At 32.7% G+C, this 22,493-nt stretch overlaps 1 protein-coding gene across 1 annotated transcript in view; it reads right to left on the bottom strand.

Annotated features, from left to right (window-relative positions):
- The window catches only part of CAPZA2 (capping actin protein of muscle Z-line subunit alpha 2), a 56,257-nt gene that overhangs the window by 4,628 nt on the left and 29,136 nt on the right, over positions 1 to 22,493 (bottom strand). The window contains exons 3-8 of the mRNA XM_034670953.1: positions 18,729 to 18,780; positions 13,343 to 13,406; positions 9,038 to 9,244; positions 7,420 to 7,499; positions 3,989 to 4,067; positions 1,809 to 1,880 (exon numbers count right to left, since the gene is read on the bottom strand). Of these exons, the coding sequence (XP_034526844.1) occupies positions 1,809 to 1,880; positions 3,989 to 4,067; positions 7,420 to 7,499; positions 9,038 to 9,244; positions 13,343 to 13,406; positions 18,729 to 18,780 (554 nt within the window). The remainder of the gene's footprint in view (positions 1 to 1,808; positions 1,881 to 3,988; positions 4,068 to 7,419; positions 7,500 to 9,037; positions 9,245 to 13,342; positions 13,407 to 18,728; positions 18,781 to 22,493) is intronic.

Below are 22,493 nucleotides of genomic sequence, written 5' to 3'. Positions count from 1 at the left end.
TTTGCAAGTAACAATTAGCATAAAGACAGAAATCACCTAAGTGCTAGTGAAACATTTTCTTAAATACCAGCTCTCTTCTCTTCCCAGGTAGCATCTGGCCTTACACATTCACACACGTTTCTTAATGTTAAATCAAATACTTTCTTAAATTAAAAATTAACTCTTCTTTATATTTGTAGTTTAGCTAATTTTGTATATTAGCAGTTGATGTTTATAATATATTGGCACTTTTAGATATACAACACAAATGTTTATGGGAAAATATAAATGTAACTATTAATGTATATTATTAATATCACTGGGGCAAAAAAAAATCCCAGAAAGGAATAGGGGCATGTGTAATGGAAAGAATGTGTGAGAGAACTATGTGGGGAAATAAAACCAAGTTCAAAGTTTCTTGAACTTGAAAGCTGAACTTAGAAAAACTTCATTAAATAATTCAGGTAGAAGGGAAAAATACAATAGAGTTTAAAAGTTGAGTACAGAATCACAGACCTAAATTAAAGAGCTAAAACTACAAAATTCTTAGACAAAAACCATGGAGTAAATCTTCATGACCTTGGGTTAGGCAATGGTTTCTATTAATATACCAAAAGCACAAGTAACAACAAAAAAATAAATTGGACTACATCCAAACTAAAATCTCTTGTTCTGCAAATGATAAAAATCAAGAAAGTGAAGCAACACATAGAATGGGAGAAAATATTTGCAAATCCTATATCTGATACAGGACTTGTATTCACAATATATAAGCAACAATTACAACTCAACAATAAAAACACAAATAACCAATTAAGAAATAGACAAACGATCTGAATCGACATTTTCCTGAAGAAGATATACAAATAAACAATAATATATGAAAAGATGCTCAACATCATTATCCATCAGGAAAATGTAAATAAAAACCACAATAAGATATCTCTTTATACCAAACAGGACGGCTATAATCAAAGAGACAGCCATAAGTTTTGGTGAAGACATGGAAAAACTGCAACCCTCGTAGACAACTGATGGAAATGTAAAATGGTGCAGCCACTTTGGAAATAGTCTGGCAACAGTTCTTCAAAAGGTTAAATACAGAACTACATACACCCCAGCAATTCCACTGCCACCAAAGACAAATTAAAACAGAAAAATGAAAACAATGTCTACACAAAAAATAGTACACAATAGTTCACAGCAGCAAAAAAGTAAAAAACAACATGAATGTCAGTTCAACTGATAAATGGATAAATGCAGTGTGGTATATATGGACTATTATTTCAGAATAAAAAGGAATAATGTACTGATCCATGCTCCAACATTGGTAAACACTGAAAACATTATGCTAAGTGAAAAAAAGTCTCAAAAGACCACATATTACAGGATTCCATTTATATGAAATGTCCAGAATAAGCAAATCCATGGAGTTAAAAGGTAAATTCACAGTTGCCTAGGGCTGAGGAGGGTTTTGGGGAAGGGTTGGTAGGGCAGACAGATGGGGAGTGACTGCTATTGGGTACAGGGTTTCTGGAAGACCAAAACATTTGAAATTAAGATTGCGGTGATTGCACAGTCCTGTGAATATACTAAAAAACATGGAATTTTATACTTTAAATGGGTGAATTGAATGGTATGTGAATTATACCAATAAAGTTGTTTAAAAAAAGTTACATACAGACTTCCAGTTAACTTACCATCTTTAATCTATTTGAAAACACTTTAATCTGAAGCAGAAATATTACTTAAAATGTTAATTCCAAAACTGTTCTGGTTTTATAGAAGTATTAGATTGTCAAAATTTTATTTTGAAATTAATTACTTACAGACACTGTTAGGGAATCTTGTATATCTTTATGACTCACTAACTGGACATTACCATCTTCATAATAATGAACCTATTAGAAAAAGAAATTACAGAAACCACACATTACAGGAATCATCAAGATCTTCATGGCTTCACAATCACATCAGTGCAAATAACTACCAATTTTACCTCTAAACCCAGACTTCTCCACTGAGGTCCTGACCTTTCAAACTCTTTCTCCCCTCAGTCTAGTGAGCAGACTAATTTGCATTTCCTGTAATTACTAAGGCAAGCCCTCCACTGACCTGACTCAGGATATTTCTACCTAATAGATATTCTACTGATACCTAAACTCCAGATTTCCAAAACTGAGCTTACCATATTCCCCTCCCAAATATCATTCCTCTTTTGTGCATTTCTACCAACCATTTAATTCCTCAAACTCAGACATGAATTCATTCAATAAATACTAGCTGCTGAGTACATGCCTGCTACTACAGAAAGTTCTAGAGATGCACAGCTTTTAAAAAGAGTTCCTGGCCTTATTTTTCAGTACAACACAGTAAGAGGCATGTACAAAGTACATAGAGAGTCTCGAGGCACTGAGAGTCCTGAGACTCTCTGAGATTTAAAAAGGATTTCAAAAAGAGGCAACTATACTTGGGTTTAGCAATGTAAGTATGACAACAATTAAACCAGGGATGATAAGGAAACTGAGTGTAGAGAATAGCATACTGTAGAAAGGCTTGAAGGTACTTATGGCTGGAATGTGTATGAGACTGGGGAGGGAGAAGAGTGGATGGAGAAACAGGTAAAGACAAGTCAACTCTGGGCCTTGTGTGCCATGCAAGTATGTCTGGACTATCTAGTAAGTGAGAGTGATCTTAAGAAAGAAAGTAACATATCCAGATATAAATTTTTAAAAATCAACTTTGTGATAATGGCAATGTGAAAAATAGATTGGGGGATGGCAAAGGGTCCAGAAATTCAACAAAATAACAATTATATGCTAGGCATCAAGCTAAGTGATGAAGACAGAACTGTGAATCAGACAATCCCAGCTCTCAACCAGCTTTGGCTCAGCAGAGGCACCATTTTAGAAATTATCCAGGTGAAAGCTACTAAGGCCCAACTGAAGAAAAGAATAATGTCAACTGTAATGGTCATCATTCATCAAGCACTTCATGTTTGGCTCTGTTCTAAACATTTTGCCCGTATCAACTAATCTTCAAACAATCATATGAGCTTTGCATTGCTGTTTTCTTTTTTAGATTCATGAGGAAACAAGCAAAAACAGCTAATATTAAATGACTTCCTGTTGTCATACAAATAATAACAGAGCTGGGATTCAAACTCAGGCAGTCTGCTTTCAAAACCCACACTCTTAGCCCTATTCTCTAGCCCCTAATGGACAGTCATAACAAGACATAAAAGCAATAGGATAAAGACTAGAAATGTATAGTGGATTCAGATGATAGAGCAGCAGTATCTGATTTATCTTTATTCCTTTATGGCTTCTAGCACAATACCTTTCACGATAGTTAAATGAAATGTACTGAACCAAGATAGTAAGTGAACCAAGATAGGAAAAGATTGGTCAGTCTTTTCCTTTAACTTGTTTAGTAATATTTATATTCAAATACTTAGTCTTATTTATCAAATGTTCTTCTACATGAACATTTGAGTTTATATTAAATGAGTCAAAGAATTCAATTACTGTGGGTTTCTTATAAGAAACCAAATGCGAATAAGAAGATACTTAAAGGATAAATATCATATATACATACATTAATATACACACATAATAAATATATATTTATACATCTATATAATTATATATATATTAATATTATACCTCACCCAATTCCACCCAATTCAGGAGACAGAACAGCACAACTCAAACTCAGAGGATGCTTGGATGAACAAATTGTTTGAAGAGCAGACCAAATGGTAGCATCTAATTTTAGCTGTGTTTTTAAAATCTGTAAGCTATCCTTGCATATTTTTGATGACTAGGGAATGAACTGCAAGGTTATTTGAAAGATGAAATCAACACTACTTGCTTTTCCCAATAGCTCAAAACATAGATCTAGAAAAGAAATGGTTATTGTGTACTGAGAAAAAGTAAATTTATGAATTAGTTGTTTCCCTGTTCAGAATCATCTAGAGATCAGTAAACAAATTCTTTTTATTTCGTACCTGAATTTTCAAGATGCCAACCACCTGAGTGGTTGAAGGGGTGATTGTAAACTTCCACTCTGACCTCCAACGACCATTCCTTAAAAATAAAAACAGCAGCTGTAAATAAGGTAGGGAAAATAATTTGAATAAATTTTAAGTTCCAGATTTAAATTTAATGCTACAGTATGAGAGTGTGGGGGACGGATGCTGGATATTCATTTTTTTAATCACTGAAATATTTAAAAGAATCAAAGGATTAAGTTCAGTTATGAGCTACATTTCATCTTCATCCTATTGGTAAGAAAAGACTTATACGATGGATGCAACTAAAGAATTCTAAAGCTAAGGCTTAAAAAACAGTTCAAAACTAAATTATATAAGCTACTTTTGGAGAAAAATTTTAAGCTACTTCTTCACAACTGACATACTTATGCTTTAATTAAGAATAAACTGAATAAATAGGTGAAGGGGAATGGGAGATACAGGCTTCTAGTTATGGAATGAATAAGGCGATAAAAGGATAAAAATAGGGACTATAGTTAGATGTATTATAATGACGTTGTATTGTGATAGATGACAGTTACACTTGTGGTGAGCGCAGCATAACTACAAACTTGTCGGATCATTATATTATACACCTGAAATGTAACACTGTGTGTCCATACTTCAATAAAAAAAATAAATAATAAACTGAACAAATGTTCAGATTACCAGGGGTTTTCACAAACACAGTCAACGCAGCCTGACATCACTGAATAATACAAAGTACCAAATAATTTAAAAAAGAATGGGTAGTAATACGGTATTTTAAAGGTTTTGATCTCTGGAAAGAGAAAAGCTTTATATAAAGAGTTGTAAGTGTCAGAATTTTTATATTCCAGTTTTAGGATTAAATTTCCACATAAAAGCACATCCTCCTCTCACTTCTCAAAATGACTTTTGGTGTTCAAATTAACACATATTAATGGCAGAAAACTGTGACATTATAAACAAGCAACCAATATGTTGTTACTCGTTTTTGTCTCCCAGTTAATGAATTTTATCCTTTTTTTCCCCTTTTCATGGCAACTTTCATTCTACCTCTATTTGCTCTTTGTATGCTAAACACATATTTTGAAATGCAAGTTTATACCTGTTAGGTTTTTTTGAACAGTAGCATATGTTTCTGAAATAGTCACAGAGTTAACGGATCACTATACTGGCTTTGCTGTAAAATTACTTCTGGGTTCCTTATAATATTCTTGCAATCTACCCTACTATGAAAATCCACAAAATGAGAGTAACTCTCATACCTAAAGTTATCACTTAACATGTGAAAAGTACTATCATTAGAACAATGTGTATGACCTACAAAATAAAACTGAATTTTATATGATGCCTTGATTTTCAGTGACATCCAAAATTATCCATCAGTAGCTCAGTTGGAAAAAGAACCTAGGTCTATTTATTTTTATTTCGTGATTCCAAAAGAAGTTATTCCTTTTATTTAGGTATTAGTATTGAGCACTAGTAAGTTCTAAGCATATACATTTCTGATTTATTATGACAATATACATACATAAACTCTGCTTACAAAAAGAAAAAAGGAATTCCAAATCTAGTAATGGTACCAACTTAAGACTATTTCAAAAAATCCTTCCAAAGGCCTTACTGCTATATAGTAATGGTAAATGATACTGAGTCATACACTTTTATCAATGGAGTAAACAATCGAGAAGTCCTAGCCTTTATTTATATTCTTCCCTTTTCTTCTATTAACACTGTAATTACAAATGTGTATTTATTCAACAAACACTTATTAAGACTCCCATACTGCTAGACATTAGGGAAACAGTACAGACCAAGAAGAGAATGTCCTACTGAAATCTATTAAATGTCCATGACTAATAACTTTAGATTTTTATTCTATCTGTATTTAAGGGAACTGAAGTATATTTCTTTGTACCAAAATATTTAGATTTTTACTGAGATTATTGTGATATATGATATCTAGCACTTTGAATGTCATTTAGAATTTATCTCTTCTAAAAAGTGGATGTCACTTTTAACTTCCATAATGTAATGTTCATTGTGGTGGTTTAGGAGAAAAATTCAGATATGTGAAATAAATAAGTGAGAATAGAGAGCTCAAGACAAACATCTTCCTTTTACATATGCTAAAGCTCAAATAAATTCTATTTTTGAAAACTGATTAGTAAATTAACTATAACATCTCCAATATATATTAGTGAAACTTAGTAACAAGAATTTTCCTTTAATAGTTTAATCTCAACAAGACTGATTTTATGATACGTATCTTGGCACAAATTGCATAACTTAATAGATTTCTTTCTTTAGGATGTAGGTTACTGCTCCAAGTTTTTATGCCTAAAATGGAGAAACTACACTTTTATTAAGTCCAAAAAAGTAACTTTATATACCAGGATCTTTAGGTAACTGCAGCCTGTCATTAAGGCGTATGTTTACATATGGAATTGACTTTCCTTCAGTGATAATGGATCTGCATTTCTCCAGATGTTCTTGGTTAACCTTGTAAAACTTTGTATTTATTTCTAAGATGGTTAAATAGTGGAGCAATCTTGGGCCATGAACCAAATTAGTCCATAGGGGTTTGATACCTCTTCCTTTACCCTCAAGAGCACAACCAACCAACCTGGCTAAACAAGTCAAATATTATGACTATACTTACTCTGATGATCTTAGCACGTATTAACAAAAAAAGAGGATAAAGGTGAAGATTTCATTCAATTCTGAATTTATAAAGTCTTGTAGAGTCTCGGAATTTTAAAAAGGTGTCTCAGAAATAGTCTTGTCTAAAACTACAAAGGCTCAACAACTTGTCAAAGGTCCAAGATAATAAGGAAAGTCAGTGCTTTAGGGGACTGGACTTTTATAAGAAATAATCAACAAATTGATTACAAACTTATAATTTAATTAAAATGAAATTAGTACTGTAATCTGCCTCACTGTATAAAACATGTCATTACTTTCTTACATGGCCAACAAAGCACAAAGCAATCCACATGAAAACATCTACTTCAGAGCCCCCAAAGTTCACTAGAAAAATCATTGTTCTTTCCCTTTATAATTACCTCTGTCCTCCTCTCCCATATAAATCTCATTCAGGAACAATCCCTTCACAGAAAGAGCATATGGGCCTGCCAACTGGTCTGCTCGCAGGCACAAATGTTCCCTTAGGATGCTGCTTGCAAGTCTCTAAAAACACTCGATGCAATCCCACGCTCTTATTCACTGAGTGTCAATACATTTACCTCTACCTTTAAATAATTATGCTGATTATGGAGCAAATACCTTTCTTATATCAAAAGGCTAAAGTTTTATGTTTAGATTGCACTTATACACAAACAAGGTACAGGTCCAACCAATAAAACAAGGACTACAAAGGATATAAATGCCAAAATTCCCCAAAATACAAAATTTTAACTTACCAAAAGTTTTTTGCTTGGAACTGATGGCTTTCTATGCATGCAATAATGGTTTGCTGTCCATCTATTTTTTTACCATATACCTTAATGGCAAAGAAAATAAAGAGAAGAGTAAATTCAGGGCCACAGAATATTTAGCTTTAAACATCTGCAAAAAAAAAATCTGCATTAAAAAAATTGTATAGCACTTCGGGAGGAACATATAAAAGAATACAGAGTAGGTCATCATTCTAATATAGTAATTAGAAAAACAAGTACTCAAACATGTAAACTTATGATCATAAATTCTTAGTGAATCATAAAAAAGCACAAAATTCATAAAGTAAAACTCATTATTATACTCTAAAAATATTCACAAACATCTTAGACATACCATACTTTTCATTCCAAAAACAGGTATCACGAGAAGTGTAGACAATTTATTTTAAACATATAGATACCAATCTGGCTATTTCCACTGGACCTACACTGTGATTATCATCTTTGTTTTCTTCACAATCTTAGAGGTTGTCATTTCTTCAGTCATTTTACAAAGTATTAGGACAGAGGTGAGAAAGTTAACTTAAAACCAAAAAAGGTCCTTAAGAGAATGCCCGTGATGGTGTAATGATGTTATTTCACCTCTTGTTTACTGCTTTAAAAGCCATGGATAATTTGTACCTTTCAACCCTCCAGGAGCAAATAAGTTAACATAACCTAACTACCTATTCTTGAGTTACTCTTCCAAAATAATCCTAATGAACAAGGTTATAATTCAAGGAATTTGTAAAGTATTTTACAAATACTTAAGGGGATCATATGAATTTGTCCTAACCAGAAAATTTCTGAGAGTGCAATGGGATGCTACTGGTAATATTAATAATTATGTTGGGACAGCAAGTATAAACCAGGATATATGGTAACCTTAGGTTCTAGAGGTAGGCAGAGGCCAGGTCCAGAAGGCTGTGAAAGCCATGTTTAGAAGCCTCGATTCTATCCTAAGTGTAATGGAAAATCTTTGAATGATTTCCAGCACGGGATTTTCATGATCTGATCTGTATTTCAAAAGATATCTCTGGCTATGGAAAAGATCAAAGAAATACAAACAAACTGGGGGAGGGGAGGGAGCCTGAAAAGCCTACCTGGGTACGAACAATCTTATAAAAAAAAGAAAAAAAAAAGCGCTCCTAATTTCTACCATATTTCATACTGAAAATATAAAAACAGGTTAAACCTATGAAAGAACCACATTAAAAAAAGAGACTTGATTATAAGACAGGCAAGGACATGATTCCACTTCCAAATAATTTGTTCGAAGATCTTGAAAGGAAGTTTGATCTAAACTTCCTGAGATGAGTTACTAACATGAGATTAAAGAATCTTATAGCATAATGCTCTAATCAATGTATGACAATTTCTACTTGGATTTAATTCAAGGTACAACCATTTTTCCATTTTGGGCAATCATAATATACTATTTAGAGTTTCTTGAAAAAACATTCTTAGAAATATTTACTTCAGGGAAAAAAAACAATGGCAAGTTATAAAATGTCAGTTCTGTAAGTTACAGATTTCAGGAGATCAGAAAAACAATGTCATATTTACATAAGACAAAAGAAAAATACGCATATTGATAACTTACAGTGCAGACCCCATTTGGATAATGTTCTTTTACATAAGCTCGCAGAGCAGTTTCTACTGAAGTTCTCCATGATTCAACTGCATTTTCTGCTTCATATGGCCTTGGATCAGTTGCTTCCTTTCTTAAGTGATCAAATTTGAAACAGATTCTGTTTTTGGGATCCAAAAACTTTCCGTTTCCCAAGTCGCCATGTTCTGTTATCAATACCTTCAATGATGCGATGAATTGGGGGGAAAAAGGTATTTAAAATAGCATTTAAGTACTGATATATATTAATATACATTCACTTAAGTTTTGTCCTTAACACTGTAAAATAATCCTACTCCAAGCAACTGGTTTAACTGTATTGCACAACTATAATAATACAAATGAGGCTACTCTTGTTCAGCTACGATCAGTGGATCTGATTTTCTTCCAATGTAACTTCTCACTACCTGGTGAAAAGAATGCATCTTCTGATATATTGCTGGAGTTTTGGTTTGTTTGTTTGTTTGTTTTAGATCTATAAACAATTTACTATTTCCATTATCAGTTTCCAGTTCTCGAAGCTAAGGAACTGGTAATAACCTTCAACGAGAATGGTTACAAGAATAGCTTTAACCCACAGAGAATACTCTTCAGTGTCCTACATTGTTCTGGGCCCACAATCTCATCCACTGTGAAGTGTCTGCTTGTTTTTATAATCTATTCATTGACAGTTGTTTTCAACTGACCTTCAAATTTTTAAACATGTAATTTATACTTTTATGTACATTTAAGTTGCACATGCGTAAGTGTGATATTCTGTGCTTTATATTAAAATTTCCCCTCTTGTTCTTCCCTTGCCAACTCTCCCAATCTTTGACTCCTTGCCTATGTTAGAACTTCCCCATCCCTCTGATATAAATCGTGTACACATAGGATGTATCCTTCTAAATTTTTTTCAGCCATACAATCCCACATAGATAAATAAAAACACATCTACGTATACATATACACGCATACACGGTTTTTTTGGTCACTGTTTTACAAGAATGGAATGAAAACGCACACGTACACAAATTTTTCTGCATCTGGCTTTTTTCAGTATCAACACCTTATAGAAATCCTTCAAAGTCAATTGTAAACCTTTCACCATCCTTTTTAATGGCTGCATAATGTCCCACAATGTGGATATAACATAATTTATTCTGCCATTCTGCTACTGATGGACCATTTCTTTTATTTCAAGACCCTTCTCTTTTTGGGGGGAGGAATGGGGACATTAAAAATGTTAAAATAAGTACTTCTGTACACATATTTTAACATGTTCATGTTATTCCCATTAAATGCTTCCATTTCTCTTAAAAATATTCCCAGTGTGGGGACAGTAGGTAAAGGGTCTGTATGTTTTTAATTTTTAATACATTTCCAAAAAGATGGCTGTGACAATCCACATTTTTATCAACAGTGCATAAGATGTATTCCCTTCACATTACCACCATCAATACGTATATGATTCTTTTTTCAATCTGATGGGTATAAAATATCTAATTACTTTAATTAATTTCTCTGACTACTGACAGATCTAAATATCTTTTTGTGTGTGGGCCATTTGTTTTTCTGTAAGCAATATTCTTTGATATTTTTCATCTGGAGTTTTTTTTGTTCTTTTCTTATTAATTTATGAGTCCTTTGTTTAAGGTATCTGTTTCATTTTATGGTTGAAATAATTATTACATAGCAAAATGTTCATCTTTTCTTCTATAGTTTCTGGGTTTCCAGACTTATTTAAGATAGTCTCCCTGCCCTAGTATTGTACATATAAGACTCTTTCCTCTTAAAATTTTAGTCACTTTACAAATTTTTAATCCACCTCAAATTTATTTCTTTATGTTGTATGAGATAGAGGTTCAAATTATCTTCTTCCTAACAGAAACCAGTTGTGCCAATCTTTTTTACATGTTTATCTAAAGTATAATCTTGTCACGCATAAAAATTTTCATATATTTTGGGACTAAATTCTGGTTCTATATGCTGCTGTACTGATCTATTAGTCTATACAAAACCATCCTGATTTGACTTTACATTTGTTATAAAGCATCTTCTATTATCTAGTAAAGAAATTCTCTTACCCATTCTAACTCTTCTTACCTTTTTTTTTTCCAAGCATGTATTTTTTTGCATAAACTTCATGAACATTTTGACCAATTAAGAAAACCATTAGGATTTTAATAAAAAATTTTATATAATTTTTAAATAATTTTTAAATAATTTAACTTTTTATTTTCAAAATAGAATATGGTGTTGTCTGTCTTTCCATTGTTCACACTGTGTTTTTTTTTTTTAATTGAGGTTTCCTTTTTTTTTTTTTTTTTAAGTTTTTTTTTTTTTTAAGATTTTATTTATTTATTTGACAGAGAGAGAGAGACAGCCAGCAAGAGAGGGAACACAAGCAGGGGGAGTGGGAGAGGAAGAAGAAGGCTCCTGGCGGAGGAGCCTGAAGTGGGGCTCCATCCCAGAACACCGGGATCATGCCCTGAGCTGAAGGCTGAAGGCAGCCGCTTAATGACTGAGCCACCCAGGCGCCCCCCGCGTTTTGTGTTTTAAGAAGACAACCACCATTGTCTTCACAATCCTTTGCCTTTCTAGTTAAGGTTATTCTTAGGTTAATGCACAGTTTTACCAATTAAAAGGAATTCCTCCCCCTCCAACCATTTCTAATGTAAAGTAGTTATTTGGCGCAATAGAGGACAGCTAATGAGTTTTGTATACTTACCTTAAATTCAGCCATCTCACAAAACTGTTTGTCTAGTAGTTTCTTTTGTTTGGGAGGTTGACTATATAAATCATGTAACCTAGGAGTTTACTTTTCTAAAGCTTTAAAAGTTCTCATTCTTTTGTCTTATTTGCTATACCTCCATTAGGTTAGATAATAAGCAGACAAACCTGGCAACTTTTCTATTTTAACTACAATTATTTTAGTGTTTGTAGTCTATGATATTTACCGTGATTTTTGCTAAAAAGTCTACTATATTTAAGAGGTCTTCTTCTATCCCTAGATTACTCAGGGTTTTTGTAATAATGACTAGCGGCTGGATTTTTCAAATTCCTTTTCACTGTCTGCTGATGCATCATAAAGTTTTTCTCTTTCATTTGTTGGTTAACAGGTAAGACCAATATATTGCCTTCCACGGAACCACTCATGCATTCTTGTAATAAATTCTATTTAGTCTTGATTTGTCACTCTTTTGATATATCCCAGGATTCTATTTGTTAATATCTATTTAAAGTTTTTAAATCTACGGTCATATGTGAGATTAGAGTTTGATTTTTTGTTTTATCTTTATTAGGTTTAAGTATTAATATTATGCTAAGTTCATAAATGAGTTTGGGAGCTATCTTTTCTTTTAGGGACGTATTTTAAGAAAATAGTGGTGAATGTGCCCAAAGGTACAAAGATTTACAATACAGCTTTGTTTACAGTTAAAGAAAGAAAGAAAAAAAAAAAAACCCCAAAATCTCCCAAGAGAAAGAAAATAAATATAGGAGATTCATAAAGTGAAACACTATATAGCTTCACATATATGTGTATATAAACACATGCATGTCTATATATATATATACGCTTGTTTTCTCTGCAGTTATAAGTCATCTTCTGTCTAGGCTCTCTTTTCCCCCTGTAAATACAAGACTACATATTACATAACAAATAATGCCAAATGTAAGCTTGGCATATCTAGCCACTAATAACTAATTGTTACAACTCTCTCATGTTCCACCTACCCGTTAAGTTGTGCTTCACACAAGCACAATATGAATTAGTATAATCACTGTTCGATTATTAATAACTCTAAACCAAAAAAACCCCCAAAACCCAAAAAAAACCAAACTAGTGACCTTTGGTGGCTTTCCTTAGCTTAGCAATTCTAACTTTCACTTTGGAAAGAAAAGATTTAATAATTACTAAATGCTAAGTTACTCACATGAAGAACTGTAGAATTCCAGAGCAACCAAAATATGATATAAATCTTACTAATATATATTCTAGATTTTGGATTAATATAGGATTTTTTCCCTATAAAAAACAAGAAAGTAGATTTAAAGCAATTATTTTTCTAAAATCTTAAAAGAATTACATTTGAATATTTCTAAAAGGGACTTTCTGCTAGTAGTATTATCGGTCTCAACAAAAACCCCAAATTTTCAATTACTTTGCCCGTAAGAGGCTATGATTTAAATGAATATTTTATCTTTAAACATACCATTTCACAGTTCTTGCAGAATATATTAACCATTATAAATGAAACAAAGAAAAGTTAGATCCCGTGTTCATATGAAACATACCTGATCTTCATAACCTTCAATTTTTACTGGAGTAAACTGGTCCAAGTTATACTGTGCAAATGCACTAAAAAAGAAAAAGGCCAGTTATTTAAAGTCACAAAACTCTTAAAATAGCATGAACAATTCACTTGTCAATAAATCTCCTGCACTATACATGGCAAGTTAAATAAAATTATAATTCTCTATTATTGATCTTACAGTAAATATAAATACTATATAGAAAAGGCTATTTTTAAAACTGATGATGATATGCAGCCTTCAATGTTTAGCAAAAGAGTTTAAACAGTAAATATAATTTGTCCTTTCACTCAATACCTTGAAAGTACAGGTTAGCCATCTGTAAGATATATATCTAATTACTCGAGTATATATTTAGTACACAACATACCAGGAAACAGAGTAGATCCTATGAGAGATGCAAAGAGTAATCAGACAGATCCTATGGTCAGAGGATTTACAGTTGGGTAGGAGAGAGAACAGATAAACATAACCATAACACAAAGTAGAAAGTACTATAAGACAATGACCAATAAAGAAAGCATCAAGGAGAATATACATTTCAAAAAATTATATTCATTCAGGCAAGGATAAGAAGACCTTCAGGGGTGATTTCTTTAGAAATCTGACACTAAGAAATGGCCTTGAAATAATGAGTAGGCTCTCCTGCAGAAACTGGAAGGATGGGAAGAAAAGAGTATTTCAATTAGAGGGACCAGGATAAACAAAACACATGAGAAGACAGGTTAGGTCCCCATCACAGAAAGCATCAAGATCAATGCCTGACACATAGCATGTGTTCAATTATATTTACTGAATTAAAGTGAAAGGCCCTGATTGATAGAATATACTTTATTTGGGAGGCAAAGCAGAATCACTGAAGCTTTCTGAGAAAGAAGAACCTAAATACCTCTAAAGAAGATTAATTTGGCAGCAGTGTCTATGACAACTGGACACAAGAGCAACTAGAGCCAAAAAAAAAAAAAAAAAGCAGGTTGTTATTAGGCAAATGTCCATGTTAGAACTGCTGAATAGTCTGAACTAAGAAATGGTGACAAGATGGACTCAAGAATAAAGCCCCTCTCTACTATCATATGAGAAATACTACATAATTATGTGATACATTTATAGGAAAGATTCTCATAGTACAACAAATTATCTGAAAAATATGTAAGGACCATATTATATTTTACTGAATCTAAAACCCGAGGATTTTTCTTCTACACTTAACAGAAAGGATATTGAGTATTTCAAAATTTAGAAATACATCTGTCAACCTAATCTACTTAGAAGGTTCTAGATGGCAAAACATCCACTGAATTTTCAGGTTATTAGCTACTTGAGCCTCCTTTAGAAAGGAATGTTTGGTTAAACAAAGCCATCACTGATAAATTAACAGCAGATTAGTAAAGGTAAAAATAGCAGAACAGAATTAAATTACTACCTGTCAAACTCCTGACACTGCATGTTCAAAAAAGATGGGAGTAAACATAGAAATGCACGATGGGGGAGAGGGCAGTATCTATTCACTTCTGATTTTCTTAATTCATTAAAACTATAATTTTCCTAGGAATAGCCTCAACACAGCCAGGTGGTTACTAACCCTAAGTGAATTTATCTCAAAACTAATTGAGATTTAAAAAAAAGAAGTATTCTAGATCACTTAGAAAGTAGGATTCAGGGTGCCTGGGTGGCTCAGTCGGTTAAGCGTCAGCCTTTGGCTCAGGTCATGATCTCAGGGTCCTGGGATGGAGCCCCACATCAGGCTCCCTGCTCAGTGGGGAGCCTGCTTCTCCCTCTCCCACTCCCCCTGCTTGTGTTCCCTCTCTTGCTGTGTCTGTGTCAAAAAAAATAAAAAAAATAATAAAAATCCCTAAGAGACTTATATTACCTCTTCATCATAGTAAGTCTGGCATTCATGTCAGTTGAATAAAAGGCTCTTTCTGGGTATTTAAAAGTCAGACTTGAGAGTACTGACTCTTCAGTATGTCTACTTTTACCTTCTATGAAACACATTGAATTTGTGCCCTTAGGAATAATATCCCACTAAAACCACTCTTAAGAATAATAGCCACGTTCCCCTTGCAGAAAGACAAGAGGGGAAAAATAAGATTAAAAGAGTTAAAGCAACAGGGAAAAGGGGAAAAAAAGGAAGAAAGAAGTACGTATATGTACGAAAGAGAAGTACTTGTACAAAAGAAATTCAGTATCAAAGACCACAAACTGAAAAAGAAATTCAACTACAGCTATGCACTTACTCTGGTTAAACTGTCACTGGACACATTCTAAATGTTCATTACAATGCTTTGCAAGCTTGTGTTACATAGTTTTTTGGACGGACTCAGTGATAGGTGATGAATCTTCTTTAGAGGGTGAAACCAAGTTTGGAGACATTTTAAAAGTAACTCAGAACCAAGTCTAGTGAACAATGAGGATAATACTATCTTTGCTTGAAAATTATTTCATAAAGAGGACACTGTGAACCACAGTTTCATAGTTCTAAAGTCAATCAATGATTTAAGGTATATTTCTCACTTCACAGATACTCTCAGATGCTTACAAAATGAATTCAAATGAACAGTTCTGAGAAATTTGGAATGAAGTACTACTGAAGTCAACAAAAAGAATCAACATTTTCTCTTAAGTGTTCATCTAGTTAGCAATCACTTATTGACAGAGTAACTACATGCAGGATAATCTGAAATTTCTACTTAAGGTTTTTATGTTTTTTTCTTGGTATCACACAATAAACATTTTATCATTAATTACTCATTTCTTCAGACTCATTTTCTTAGAATATCACAGTATCAAGCATTTCAATGTCTGTATCTCTTGAAATGTGGACCAAACTGTCCCCAAAATATTTCATAACAAAAGAGAAATGTAGCTCACGTTCTAATTTCTTTTTAGAACAAATCCAATTTATTTAATTTAAATGTAAAAGCCATCATCAGATAAGTACTTCTTTGGACAAACAAAATTTCAATACTTTAATCATTTTTGGGTCAAATGTATGGCTATTTCATACCGCTTAATGTAATTATGAATATTTCTTTGACCTTCATTAAACTTTATTCTGTTGAGGAAAAACTCTTGTTCTTTCAACAAGTTTCTCATTTTCTTAACTAGTAACAAAAAAAGCCACTAATTCTTGCATCTATATGAAACAACCCACACATTTATTTACCACAGAGAACTGAGAGGAAAAGTACTTTGAAAGTACTGTTAGAAGTGGTAAATTCTGTACATCTTCTTTACTTCCATAAGATTTTTGTCAAAAGAAAATTAATTTTACTTGAATATACAAATAATTTAAATAAGGTTTAAAGAACTTAGGAATAAGTAGCCATTCACCCAGAAGCTAATCACTAAAGTCAAAGATATAGAGTAAATTGATTTCTATAAAGTACTTTAATAAAATAATTAATAGGAATAGAAGCAACCCATATGTCCATTGACAGATGAATAAACAAAATGTGGTATATAAATACTCAGCATTAAAAAGGAAACAAATTCTGACATGTGCTACAACATGGATGAACCCTGAAGACATTATGCTTAGTAGAATAAACCAGCCACAAATGACAAATAATGTATGATTTCACTTCTATGAGACACCTAGTGAAGTCAAATTCATAGAGACAGAAAACAGAATGGCAGTCAGCAGAGGCACAGGGGAGGGGAGAATGAGAAATTATTGTTTAATGGGTATGGAGTTTTAGTTTGGGAAAATAAAAAAAGTTCTGGAGATGGATGGTGGTGATGGTTACACAATGTGAATGCACTTAATGCCAAAGACCTGTATGTTTAAAAATAATTAAAATGGTAAATTTCATATTTCGTACATTTTGTCACAATAAAAGTAATAAACAGGGCAAAACAGGTGAAGAGGGTTAAGAATACACTTATTGTGATGAGTACTGACTAATGTATAAAATTGCTGAATCACTATATTGTACACCTGAAACTAATATAACACTATATGTTAATTATACTGGAATTAAAAACAAATAATAGTTGCTACTAAAAATAAGAGGAGTTTAAATCAGAAGCAAAACCAGATATGCCTAGAAGTCTGTCGAACCTCTACCTTCATTAGGGCTAACTGTAATGGACAGATCTGATAAAGCCTTGAAACATTACAAAAATAGAGTAAGATAAAATTTCCCCCATTGTTCAGGCTTTCACATATTGGGCAGAATATTAGGGTGAGACAAGGTGCCTGGATGGATACTAAACACTCTTAGCAAGGCACCTAAAATCTGTTTAAATTCATCATATCCCAATGAGTAATAGAACTGGTTAGCCTAATATATAAGTCCCCACCTTACTTTTGGAGATGGGAACAGAGAAGAGAATCAATTATTTCTCTGAAATCCTAAGACAGTTGTCATGATTGTGGTCACTGGTCCAAAGGTGATGTATTAGGATTTAGAACTGCCTAGTTATTTGAATTGCTCACAAATCCAGTAAATATTTACTGAATATGTGTCAGGTACTGTATTAGGTATTTGTGAATGAATAAAACTCCTAATTCTTGAAAATCTATTAGGGTCAAACACTTAACAGATAGTAAAACCTGCATAAAAAAGCAATCACAGGGGCGCCTGGGTGGCTCAGTTGTTAAGCGTCCACCTTTGGCACAGGTCATAATCCCAGAGTCCTGGGATCAAGCCCCGCATCGGGCTCCCTGCTCCGCTGGGAGCCTGCTTCTCTCTCTCTCTCACTCCCCCTGCTGGTGTTCCCTCTCTGGCTATGTCTCTCTCTGCCCAATAAATAAATAAAATGTAAAAAATAAAATTAAAAATTAAAAAAAAGCAATCACAATTTAAAATATCAAAGTTTCCAGATAATTTTACCCAACCTTGCAAATGCCAAAATGTAGTACTGAGTATATAAGCCACTGCCAAATACTCAATGAATAGAGAATTTCATGTTGTAATTGTGTCCCTATGTCCCTGTGATCAAAAATGTCTCTTTTAGGGGTGCCTGGGTGGCACAGCGGTTAAGCGTCTGCCTTCGGCTCAGGGCATGATCCCAGCATTATGGGATCGAGCCCTACATCAGGCTCCTCCGCTATGAGCCTGCTTCTTCCTCTCCCACTCTCCCCCTGCTTGTGTTCCCTCTCTCGCTGGCTGTCTCTATCTCTGTCAAATAAATAAATAAAAATCTTTTTTAAAAAAATGTCTCTTTTAGCTGAGTACACACATATAATACACAAATATATTTAAACCTCATCAAAAGTATTTCACTTCTAGCGAAGTACATGCATATGATATATATTTAAACTTGATGTGCAAATATCTATTTCAGGGATTAGTGCTTAAAAACCACCTTTAAAACATTTTTTCTTATCATGTCACTAGTTAATATAATTTGTAATACTTACTGAGCTGCTCCTTCCCTGAGAAGATTATCATTATTAAGCAGTAACCGAACATCTGCAAAACAAGTATTATGTTTTCTATATTATTATTTTTATATGTTTGAAATTTCTATGTAATGAATGCAGATTACTTTGGTCATGTATTAACACTCCCCGCTCTTCCCCCCCACCACCCAACAGGTAAGCAGTATCCAACTTTTACTCTGATGACAAAAATAACAACAGAAATACACCATGGTATTATTTTCTAAAAGATATTGGTTAGGAACAGGAGAGGGAATTAAACAGAAATATAAATTTCCCCAGCTATCTGAAAGTTCACTTTACGCTACTTGGCTTTTACCTGTTTCTACTAACTGAATGGAATCCAAGGAGATTTTTCACTTTTACCAAATGGTAACTGGTTTCTCCACTTTATGCCATTTCGATTTATGAAAGATTTCATAGAACGCTCTATTTTCAGACAGCAGGGGAAGCCTGTACATGTTATTTTATACCTTACTAATTAATAGCCAATGTAGGCAGACTGTAATGTATTTCCAAGAAATCAAAGTGGAGATAAGCTCCATCAAAAAGATCGTCTGATGAGAGCTGCAGAAGATGTCTGCCTCCTAGTTTGACAACATTAGCATGAGTTTCAAATGAATTTGCTTCATACAAAAAGGGAATAAGCAAGATAACAGCTTGCGAACAGAGCGCAGATGTAGACATTTCTGTCCTCAGACAGCTCATGTTCAAACAACAGATGAATACATTTAGTTCAATATGGATAACTGCTTTAGTTGATTTAGCAATCTCACTCTGGTTATTGATTCTTAATTCTGTTCTAATTTTAGACTCAATTATTATGTAGACATTTGCCTACTCATCATTAAAACATAACTTTAAAAATAATACTTTTATTGGGAAATCTAAGCACTCTGTAAAACAATAAGGGAAAAAAAATCACATAATTTCACCAAACAAAATTCTACTCTAATCTTGGTATATTTTCTTTATTTTTCCTACACACCTGGCTATTTTATACAGTTGCTATCATAAAGTGCATACTACAATATATCCTAATCTTTTCATTGAATGAAAAGAACACAAATAACCTAAGTATCTTTCATTAAGAACTGGTTAAATACAATACAGACTATATAGTTCTTGTAAACAGTGTAAAATTGAGCAGCCATTAAAAACAACGTAGATGTGAAAAAAAATATAAATGTGTATTTATCAACATGAAATATATCAATAACATGATAAACAGGAAGGGGCAAACCCAGTATACATAGTATTATCATATTTATGTAATGTTATATATCTTATATATCTCTCTAAACTGAGAGATGTTAGAAGTATTACGAACACTGGAGACCTAGAGGGCAGAATTTTATATGAGTTTTAGGTCCATTTTTGCACTTTGGAAATTTTAGAATGACTACGAATCATTTCTACACAAATTATAAAGCTACTCCAAAAGAAAAAATATTGACTATTCACATGCCTCTTCTCAATAGCAGGCCCCAATTTAAAAAATAATCTCTTTCGCTAACCACTAAATATTACTACTTTGATTTCTAAACTAACTGATTTTAAACAATGGAAGCTGCTGCCTAAAAAATTATTCTAAAAAATACAGACATTTAAAATTTTAGTTATTCTTATCTCACAAAACTGGGGATATTTCTATTTGATAAATCTGATGCTTTCATATTCAATATTTAAAACATAATCATTAACAGTGGTACTGCTTGGTAGTGTAGCTTTTCCAGCTCTAAATGGGAAAAAAATTTAAAAGCAGGATCTATTTGATCCAGTTAGCTTTACTCTGGAAAGTTTTTATTATAAGAAAAGTACAGAAAAAGAAATAGAAAGACAAAAGAATTTGAATAAAATCTACTCTTAAAAAAAGGATCAGGCTGTGGTTCCAAGCCAGGCTACACATCAGAATCATAAGGGGGTGAGTACAAGGCATTTAAAAAACCAAAAACCAAAAAACAGAAAACAACAAAAAAACCTGTATTTCAGAGTTCCTGCCGAGATCTACCACATCAGTTTCTGAGAATGAAGACCAGATATTTATGTTTCAACGATTCTAACAGCCAGTCTAGGAAACAGTATTTTGGAGACTAAACTAACAAGATTTTATGACTGTGCAATTCTGAAATCTGTTGCTTCTCTTTGAATCATCACACTGGTTTAATCAACAAAAATAGCAATGAAAATAATCAAATCATGACATTTCCCCTTCAAATACTTAATTCCTTTTTAACTCTAAAATACTCCCTATTTAAAACTTACATAATATCCTATACCCCACTTCTATTCCATAGCTTATTCTCTACCCCAAGCCTACTGAATGGCTTATCCTAAATGTCCAAATTTATTGTACCTCAACAAAGGATTTACCAATATCAATTTCCAGTGAGACTTAGGAAAGCAATTTCTAAGACTCATACATTTTTTTATGGCCCTTCTGATTAACAAATTTGTAGGGCGTTTAATTCAAGGTAAGAACATTCAGTGAAAAGCACCTAGAATTACAATTTATTCTTGGTTCTACGAATTACACAAGAGTTTGAGGGTCACTGACGTTAGTGCAGTTTCACCATTATTAATTCAAGTTACATGCCAACTTTTGAACCTAAGGAACATAGAGGCTGAAGTAAACCCCACAGGAAGCAGAAATATTTGTGAATTCTCTCCCAACTTAATTCTCTCCCAACTTCCCAATTCACTACTTTAGGTTTTACAGTTATCTTAAAAGGCAGAATACAGTGTAGACTTACCATTCTTTCTCTAAGTGTAGCTCAGTGGTTAAATTTTTAAATGCATAAAAATTATCATATGTAACTGTATGCATTAAATCATGGATTGTAGTTTGTGGAAGATTTAAGAAATTTTCAAGGGTAATTTTAACTTTACAAAATTTTTTTACTTTAAACCTGATCTTTTTTGAGGTGAGATTCCATTATATCTTATACTATGAATGAAAATGAGTGATTAAACTTCTTTATAAACATTTTTAAATAGTTTACTCTGGAATAGAATGTTTTAAAAATAAAATTGAAGAGTCCTGTGAAAATTAGTTTTAATTTTAGACAGTGAAGGCCAAATACATATAAGTAGAAATAACACATTTACAGTACCTATGGTAATTTACTCTTAAAACTGCTTAAGAAAAGTTTTGTAAGAAAGAAGATCACTACAGGCCATTTTCTCGGTGACTGTTTCAACCACATCATTCTCACTATTAAAGAGGAGCTACTGTTAGTTTTTACAGCAACCAGGAGACTGTATAACAGTTTAAATTTCTGATCTATGGCAGATAACTATAAAAATGTTTGCCACTGAGGTTTAAAGAAAGGCATACTGTGAACTAATTTGTAAAATATAAATTAGTTTTTACATGTTTTCTCATCTTCTGAACATAGTGAAACAATGTTCCCCCCTGCTTTTTTTTGGTTGTTCATATTATTTTAGGTTCTTCTTTAAAAGGAATACATAAGTGCATTTCACAATTCCAAAAAACAGCTACAATTAAAATTCTGTCTTTTAAAAAAATTTAATATTACTCTTTTAAGGTGGTTAGCTTACCCAAACATAATTATCATATATATCATAATTACATTCTAGCCATTATGAAATCCATATTGACAAAAATTTTCACTATAATTCAGAAAGTACAGATTTTTCAACATACTACCTCCCTTAGCTTAGTTCTTTTGGTTGTACAATTTATTCTTTTAAAAAAAGGAGTGCTTGATATTTTAAGCCTTA

Source organism: Ailuropoda melanoleuca, chromosome 1 (genome assembly GCF_002007445.2).
Source record: "Ailuropoda melanoleuca isolate Jingjing chromosome 1, ASM200744v2, whole genome shotgun sequence".
NCBI classification, from domain to species: Eukaryota; Metazoa; Chordata; class Mammalia; order Carnivora; family Ursidae; genus Ailuropoda; species Ailuropoda melanoleuca.
The sequence above is the reverse complement of the archived record's forward strand: the minus strand, read 5'-3'. Positions and strand labels throughout refer to the sequence as shown.